This window comes from Sinocyclocheilus rhinocerous, unplaced genomic scaffold, assembly GCF_001515625.1.
Source record: "Sinocyclocheilus rhinocerous isolate Xijiao unplaced genomic scaffold, SAMN03320098_v1.1 scaffold1243, whole genome shotgun sequence".
Classification (NCBI taxonomy): domain Eukaryota; kingdom Metazoa; phylum Chordata; class Actinopteri; order Cypriniformes; family Cyprinidae; genus Sinocyclocheilus; species Sinocyclocheilus rhinocerous.
In genome coordinates, this window is record NW_015626033.1 from 814,592 (window position 1) to 823,761 (window position 9,170).

The 9,170-nt window shown below is 38.5% G+C and overlaps 1 protein-coding gene across 2 annotated transcripts in view; it reads left to right on the forward strand.

Moving 5' to 3' along the window:
- The first annotated feature begins 235 nt into the window (after positions 1-235).
- Positions 236-9,170, forward strand: part of LOC107707153 (reticulon-1-A-like) — a 32,893-nt gene continuing 23,958 nt past the window's right edge. The window contains exons 1-2 of one of the 2 annotated variants that reach the window (XM_016511073.1): positions 236-729; positions 6,132-6,911. In XM_016511073.1, the coding sequence (XP_016366559.1) occupies positions 543-729; positions 6,132-6,911 (967 nt within the window). In that variant the 5' untranslated portion in view covers positions 236-542. The remainder of the gene's footprint in view (positions 730-6,131; positions 6,912-9,170) is intronic. The other variant, XM_016511080.1, reaches the window with a different exon arrangement.

A 9,170-nucleotide genomic window follows, 5' to 3' on the forward strand; every position in this document is an offset into this window, starting at 1 on the left:
TTGACAAACAGCTCATTCAAAATATAAAATATTAAAATAATTCATAAACAATATAAAATTAACTTTTTTTTTTTACTACTGGCTAATCAAAATATTTAAGAACACTATTCTTGGGAACAAGTCCTGCGAATTCAGTCATTTCTGTCAGCAATAATCAGGAAAAAGTCAGAATCAGACGGTTTCATTCATCGCTGAATGTATTTTTGCGCTTAAGTGTATTTTTAAAAAAAAGCTTAAATATAGCGTGCGTATTATGTGTACTGTGAGGTAGCTAGAACCACGCCCGTGGAACACGGACCGTCCTCTAACCGGAATGTCGCTCTTCGTCCTAAATCCGTGCCAACCGCGAGCCGTACAGACACAGTGACGTCAGCTCCGAGACACTGAACCAAACACATCAAGCCCACTGGCTCCGCTGCTGCGAGACGGGAAGCATCGGTCAGGATCGGCCATATTAAGCGTCACATCTTTGAATTTCTTCTGCGATCTCACACAATCGTTCTCGCTTCCGAACAAACTCTCTACGTGCGATTACTGCAAGCATGTCCGCCAATTCGAGCGAGGGGCCGGGTTTGGATGGGAAATGGTTCGAGGAGGAGGAGGAGAAGAACGGGATGTTTGGGAGCGCAGGGCCCCGTTTCGACGAGATGCGGGACGATCTGCACGCGCCCAAGCAACAATTCCATCCCTTTGAAGGAAGCGGCGTTGCCATGGAAACTGCATCTACAGGTAAATTTGGGCTTTTTATAATTACGCATTGTGTTTTAGCGGCGACACCTGTGCCGGCGATTCAAGAAAAGAAGAAGCAAAAGCTGCTGCTGATGATGAATTGGAGGTGAAGAGAGCCCAGTAGCAGGCCATGGGTGTGACAGCGCATGGATGTCTCTGCATACACAGATGGTAGTTCAAATAACACGATCAAACAAACAAACGACACACACAATAAAACAAACAAAACATTCTTATGTTGCTCTCTGATGCGTTTAGAATTAAGCAATCATGATGACAGAACTCTTAGGATCATGATGTGTGTTCATAAAGCCACAATAATGTAATCATCATTTCTTTGTCTTTGTGCTCACTGCCTGTCTCTCTGCCCTCTTTCTCCTCAGCCTGTCTCACTGTTCTAAATCACAGGGTATGGCTCAATAATTGGGCATTGTCCACCATTCTAATAAACCTTTTCATGGAGCACATAGCCAGACTATTAAAACTTCTCAATATGACAGTTCATACAGTAGTGACAACAGCAGTACAACCTTCAAATTCACAGCCAGACCCAACGTGCACAATGTGTTTTGTAAACCCCAAACCTAACCTGTCAGTGGGGTGTAAGCAGATCGTATGAAGACATATGACTGAAATCATAAGAAATCATGAAAACATAAAACAATTTCAAAAAATGAAATGAGAGTGTGTTGCCAGCCCTGCTGATTCAACCTTCTGTAGTACAATAAACTTTTTAAAAAAGACATTCACATTCAATTTAATGTATTTCAAGATAAACTGTAATGTTGTCATTTACATCTGATTTGTTGACTCTGACCTTAAAAGTGCACAAAGAAATAAGTTCTACAAATAAATAAATGAGTAGTACTTGAAAATGATATCCTCTGAAATGAGGACTCCAGTAACATCAGTAGCCTAATCTATTTTACATGGAGCACCATCTTGGGGGCCACCATGTTGAGATCACATGACCAGCCAAATAGTGCTCATTTTGTCTGGGTAACCCCTGTTATTGGACACATTTGCATACTGAATAAAATAATTGTGGCTGACTGTGAACTTTGCATTTCTTCACAGGCAACAGCAACAAAAGCTTGCATTTCAAACATGACCACCATATTGGCTGGTCCTAATGCATAAACAAAAATAACTGTGTGCACCACTATTTTAGAGATGAGAATATTATCGGTATTAGGGAGTATTATACATTCTAGAGAATGTATTAGAGTTTTCTTGAGTATGTTGTGGTTAATAAAACAAAGAGTAGTGGAAGGCTATAGCCCAGACTCATATTAGTTCAGGATGTCAACATTTATGGAAGCATGTTGGGTAAAGTTTGTGTTATTGCCATAAATTATGTTGCTTCAACCTTATTTTTATGCTATGAACAACATCTCATCGAGAAATTATTATCCTGCATTGTAAAGCTAGAGTTTTTTTTTTTTTCGGTGAACATTTTCTTTCTGAGTATTTTCAAGCTACTAAGCTAAATCCTAACTGACCGTAACAAAAAATAACATTGAGTTTATTAGATGAGATGTTCTGGCGTCTTAAAGCCTGATTCCTAAACCTCAGACAATAATGTGGATTTAATAACGGACACTAATAAAACATAGAACCTTATCAAAAAGGAAGTGTACATGATCGGAGGTTCAGAAACAGACATCCAAGCACTCATAGTGGTACTTTAATTGTCCACATGCTGCATCGTTTAATGTGCTTTTAGTGTTTCTATGGATCAATGTGACAGATAAAGTAGCGATGTATCTATAGAAACCCTTTCAGAGTGGAGACATGTGACTACAGCCTATCACACATAGCATGTAAAATACATAAGGTGAAATACACATGCATGCTTTCAAACTTTCATACAGAAAGCCATCGCAGCTCGCTTTCATGGCTTTTTTCTGTTGCTAATTGTCAGTTTCTGCTTCTGCAGGTGCTCTTTGGTCCATTAAGAGTCTGATTGAACCGCCATTATGGCTCAGAGTGCTATTATTAGCTATGGGGAAACTGCATGCACACATACGCCCATGCACAGTCTCTCTCACATGCTCAAATATTCATGAGCCAGGGCCTGAAATCCCTCAGCTCCCCTATGCACTGGTTAGCTTTAACACACACTCTTGCACATTCACAAAAACACACACAAAGTCTTTCCTCCTCTCATGGACACAAGCCCAAATACGCATATTTTCTTAAACGCATTTAAATGCACTCACACAAAGAGTCTTTCTCTCTCTTTCACACTCTGGCTATGGTAAGGTTCTTGTTTCTTCCCTTCCTCTCTCTCTCCCTCTCTCTCTCTCTCTCTCTCTCTTCCTGTCTTTCATACAATGTCGGTTTGGGCTGTAGTTGGCTCTGTCTATAGCATTCTGCCTTTTTAAATAAACAGAGGGAGGTCTATTTATAGGCTGAGTGAGAGTGAGACATCGCAGTCTTTTTACAGTAGCCAAGTCTGTGAGCTCACGGATCTTTAAGACGCGCTGGAAAAAGATCAGTCCACGTGGTGAGTGGCTCAACACAACAGAAATCCCATAACTCTGATCGTACCACCAGTAACATCGCTCACGCTTGTCAATATGTCCACTATAATCCACTTCTGACTGTCTGTCTCTCCCTAGTTGTCTCTCTCTCTCTGTCTGCCTGTCTAATACGCTGAGGGAAAGGCCTAGATGAGGAGGAATGCTGTTGTGTACTGTCTGTCTGCATTCACAAAGTCACTCGGGCATGAGAGAGAGAGGCCAAGCGAGATCAACAAACAGTTCAGGGTGAAAGTGAAAAGACCATTCCTTCTGTCACTTTCAGCCAAAGGCGGTCAGCATACAAGGACAACTCGAATAGAGCGCAACACTGTAGAGAAATTAAATGTATAAACCTTTCAAGACAGACCTACCTAGAATTTTGAGGCTGTAAAATGGTGGCAGACAAGTCAACGTGATTTCAGCTTAATTGTAAAATAATGTTTTCTATCAATACTCTATCATATACTCAACTTCATGTCATTCTAAACCTGTATGACTTTATTTATTCTACAGAATACAAAAGAAGTTCAAATAACATTGGACCCTAATTACTTTAATTGTATATACCACAAAACAGTAATTTTTCACAGTGTCTTCTATTCCACAGAAGAAAGGAATTTATGCAGGTTTGGAATGGTATGAGAGTCCGCACAAAATTTAAATTTTTGAGCCTGCTGTCCCCTTAATTTCTGGCAAAGAACTACACTACCCATAATCCTCCAACAATCAGAGAAGTCACTGTTACCATGGAAATGTGAGTCTTGCCAAAAGAGCTCAGCAGTGTCCGCCTACTCCCAGCAAGCATTGCAAATGATGTGATCCAGTCACTGGCAGAATTCAGAATAGCATACTACTCTAATTATATAAAGATATGGCTAAAATGGTACAATTAGGATGCTATATCGAATTCAGCCACACCCATAAAACAAATTTTGTCTTTGTCAAAGAACTTTTTCACTTGTGGCCGTTTTGGTATGTAGCTTAGAATTCTGTACTGAAGAATTTTTTAAATGTCTGGTTGAAATGAATGTGAAAAATACCAGAACCAAGGTTGCTGAAAAAAGGGGCTGTCACTGAATACAGATCTATACACATTTGTCTGATATTCCCACATTTAGTGCACAAACAAAAATTGAGAAGGCAATTCCATAATGCACTTTTGAGTGTTAAAAATCTATCAAAGTTGGTGGAGGAAGAGAGAGATATATTGATAATAAATGTAATCATGCTTAATTCGGTACTGAAAAGGATTTATGAAAACAGTTTGGTCTGATTAAAAAGTGACTTTGTTCCCAATATTTGTATGTGAGATATATTTTTATATTTTAGTATTGGGTCATGAGTTTAGCAACATACTAATGCCAAACATTGTTGAGTTGAGTCTCATGCCACATAAAAGTTGCTACTTACTTGGTTCTATTTCATGCAGCAGTATTATTTTATTATTTTTTTTATATAGTACTATTTACAATTTTGAATTAGCTTTTATTTTTATATTTTAAATTTTAGTTTAAGTTTTAATAAATTTATGTGTATTTTTTTTTAAATATTAGTTTTAATTTATTTTTAATTCAGATTTAGTTTTTGTACAGTAGCTGCCAAGGCAGCATTATTTTTCATTTAAGTTGTTTTTTTAATCTAATATTTATATTTTATCTTAGCTTTATTTCAATAGCTGAAGATGACTTGTAATATTTTCATAAAATTATTATTTTTTTAGACTTTTTATTTTAGTCAACAATAACAACACTGCTATGCTGCCTTAGAAGACCTCTGTCTCAAGATGGCATGATAGATTTTGGAATCACATCATTCCTTTCCCCAAACTGCAGTCGGCCATTGGTCCATTATGATGTTATTTCCTTCCGTAATTTTAGCACAGGCTGATGTGCACGTGTTATCGGAGATGTAACAGTAACAGGGTTCGTTGTCCAACTTTCATTAATCCTCTTAAGACTCGACTGATTTCACAGAGACAGAGCAGATGTTTCTAGCTGTGCCTTCAGGAGCTGTGTATGTTTACAGTATCAAACAAGTCTGAATATCACTACATGTTCAAACTTACTATCTGCTTTTCCTCTTAATCCAGTGGGAATCAGATTTACATCACTTCTGGAAAAATAATCGACTTTCATGTTGATTCTCTGCATAGATTCTTGTTCAGCTCTTTTACTTTGTGACTTTTCTCTGTGTGGGGCTGTCTTTGTCTATTGTCTTTTCTTCACTTCATATGCAGATGCCCAAATATACTCTGAATCTTCTCTAAAAGTCCATGAGCATCTACATATCTAAATGTAGTAAATCTGACTTCTGGTTTCTGCACAGGGCTCATCAAGGAGTCGACTGTATAGGCAAAATTGAGAGGCTTTAAGCATCTATGTGCTTTAAAGTGTTATATGAAAAGCTCTTCTAACATATTTTATGTATTATTGCCATCAGTGAATTCTACGCAAATAAACGTTTATCTAAACAAATATATTAAATTACGATTAACCCATTCAGACTCAGACCCTGCATTCATACCCCCACCCCCACCCAAAAATCACAAGGGATTACTAGATTAAAAGTCAATCCATGAGTACCATATCATGCATTTTTGCTTTTTGAAAAAGAAAAAATTTTTTATCTTTGAATGCACATTATCATATGAATAAAACGTATTATTTTATTATGTTGTTGTATGTGCATCAGCACAAAAATGCACACATTCAAGAGCCAATAATGGAAACAAACACCATGCAAATATTTTTTTACATCCAATCTTTTTTTACCACAAACATAAATAAATAATTCAATAAAAAATAAAAAGTAGTTTTCCAATTCCATTTTTTCCCATCCATTGATTACTAATAACATTTTTATGTTCTCTCTCTCTAGGTGACTCTCTGTCTGACATGTTTATGAAGTCATCATCAGGAGAGGGTGATCTGTACACCTCTCTCCTTTCCTCGAAGTCCACTAATCCTTTTAATGATGGTGCCTCTCTCTTCTCCACTGAGGGCAACCGTTCCCCACCTGCTCCTACCGGGACTGACTCCGGCATCGGCATGACCCCAGGTGACCCCTCAGACCATCAGACGACCCTGCAGGGCTCACACAAAACTGACCATTACAGCTACATGGACATGGGGGATGACCTTTGTGATTTTGGTAGTGTGGGCAATGCCAAGAACAAGCAGCAGCCTCTCATGTCTGGCTATGGAGATGACGAAGATGATGATGAAGAAGACGAAGATGACATTCAGGATTTCAAGCCTAAGATTCATGAAAAGGAAAATAAAGAATCCAGCCACGACCCCTTCGATCTGGGTCGCTATTTGGAGAAGAGCCCCCTTCGATCTGAAGATACAGAGGTGAAGAGACAGGGTTCGGCCGGTGGGCAGCACACATTCCCATACGTGGAGGATCCTTCAGATGAAGAGATGGCAGATTACCGATCTTACCGTAGGATGGAAACGCCACAGAGTGCTAGTCCTGTAAAGATCACTGTTACGACAGAGTCTCAGCCAGTGAGAGTGTCTCCACAAGGGGGCATGTTCGAGAGAGAGAGTGTGCTCAGTTTCGGTCAGCAGGGTCTTCCCACGGTAACACTGTCAGAACCGGAGGATGACAGTGCAGCCTCCTCAGCTAACCACTCCCCTAACCACTCCCCTACAGGTAGATCCCTTCCCCTTGTGATGCACCTGCTGCACCATTCAAAATTGAATCGAGAAAGCCTAATCCATTTGAATTTAATTTAAATTAAAGTAGCAAACAGATTGCAATTTGAAAGTAAGGGAGTATAATTAAAATAGATTGAAATTAATGTAACTATTTTTTTATTAGAAAAGCAAAGTTGTCAAGCCTAGTTTGAAAGTTAAAAAAAGCTTAAAAAGTGTTCAAATGTAATGGTAGTTAAAGATAGATGGATTGATAGATGTCTTGCCTCTAATAACATCTAACAGACAGACAGACAGACAGTCAGATAGATAGATAGATAGAAAAAACAATGATCTGTAGGATTATTGTTTTGCCTCTAACATCTGACAGTTAAATAGTTAGATAGATAGATAGATAGATAGATAGAAAAGTCACGGCACACTAAGGGGTCTCTGTAGAAAGTCAATGGACCGAAGGGAGGCAAGCCTCCGCTGTAACTTTACCTGCAGGTGTCGCTGTTGGACAGTGTTACTTTATAAAAACGAGAGACTTTTAGACTTTTAAAATCATATTTAGTCATGTTTGTGCTGTTTTATTTTTGTAATATTGATTATTTTCTCATCCAATTTTGAGGAGAGGAGACACTGCCTCCCTTGCCTCCTCGGAGAAAACGCCCCTGAGGTCATGAGGTCATGAACGCATGAATTAACGTTTCTGCATTTGACATTGAGAGCATAGGTCGCAATTTAGATATATTTTTTTGCTATCAAATGTCACACCTAAGTTCCTAACTGATGATGAAGAATTGACAGAGCAGCCATTAAGTGTTAAACAGTGTTCTAGGTAATTACATGCTGAGGTTTTAGGTCCGATAATTAACACCTCTGTTTTTTCTGAATTTAGCAGTAAGAAATTACTCGTCATCCAGTTTTTTATATCGACTATGCATTCCGTTAGTTTTTCAAATTGGTATGTTTCACCGGGCCGCGAAGAAATATAGAGCTGAGTGTCATGAGCATAACAGTGAAAGCTGACACTGTGTTTCCTGATGATATCTCCCAAGGGTAAAGCGTGAAAAGTAACGGCCCTAGTACTGAGCCTTGAGGTACTCCATACTGCACTTGTGATCGATATGATACCTCTTCATTCACTGCTACGAATTGATGGCGTTCAGATAAGTACGATTTGAACCATGCTAATGCACTTCCACTAATGCCAACAAAGTTTTCTAGTCTATTCAAAAGAATGTTGTGGTCAATAGTGTCAAACGCAGCGCTAAGATCCAATAGCACTAATACCACAATCAGATACAACGTTTTGGGGACATATCCTAATGACAATGACAAATTAATAATAGTCAGAAGAGGATCTATGACTTCTGGAAGCACCTTTTTTAGGAGCTTAGATGGAATAAGGCATACATGTTGTTTAGATGATTTAACAAGTTTATAAAATTCTTCCTCTCCTATAGTATAGAATGAGTGGAATTGTTCCACAGGGGATCTATAGCACACTAGCTGATGCGATACTGTAGCTGACGGCTGCATGGTTACAATTTTATCTGTAATAGTATCGCTCTTGGAATTAATGTAGTTCATAAAGTCATTACTGCTGTGCTGTTGGGAAATGTCAACACCTGTTGGTGCTGTGTTTTTCGTTAATTTAGACACTGTATTGAATAAATACCTGGGGTTATGTTTGTTTTCTTCTAAAAGAGACAGTTTTAATGCTTTTCTGTAGGATAGGGTACTTTCCCGCCATGCAACACGAAATACCTCTAGTTTTGTTTTCTTCCAGCTGCGCTCCATTTTCCGGGCTGCACTCTTTAGGGCGTGAGTGTGCTCATTATACCACGGTGTCAAACTGTTTTCCTTAATCTTCCTTAAGTGTAAAGCAGCAACCGTATCTAAAATGCTAGAAAAGAGAGAGTCCATAGTTTCTGTTACATCATCAAGTTTTTCTGAGCTATTGGATATGCTGAGGAATTGACATAAATCAGGAAGATTACTTACAAAAGTCTTTTGTGGTAGAAGTGATGTGGTTCTACCATACTTGTAACAAGAAGTAGAATTTACAGTTTTAGCTAAATGAAGTTTGCACAAAAGTAAATAATGATCTGAGATATCATCACTTGGCTGCATAATTCAACACCATCAACATCAATTCCATGTGACAGTATTAAATCTAGAGTATGATCTCGAAAATGAGTAGGTCCTGAGACATGTTGTCTAACCCCAATAGAGTTCAGAATGTCTATGAATGCTGATCCCAATGCAT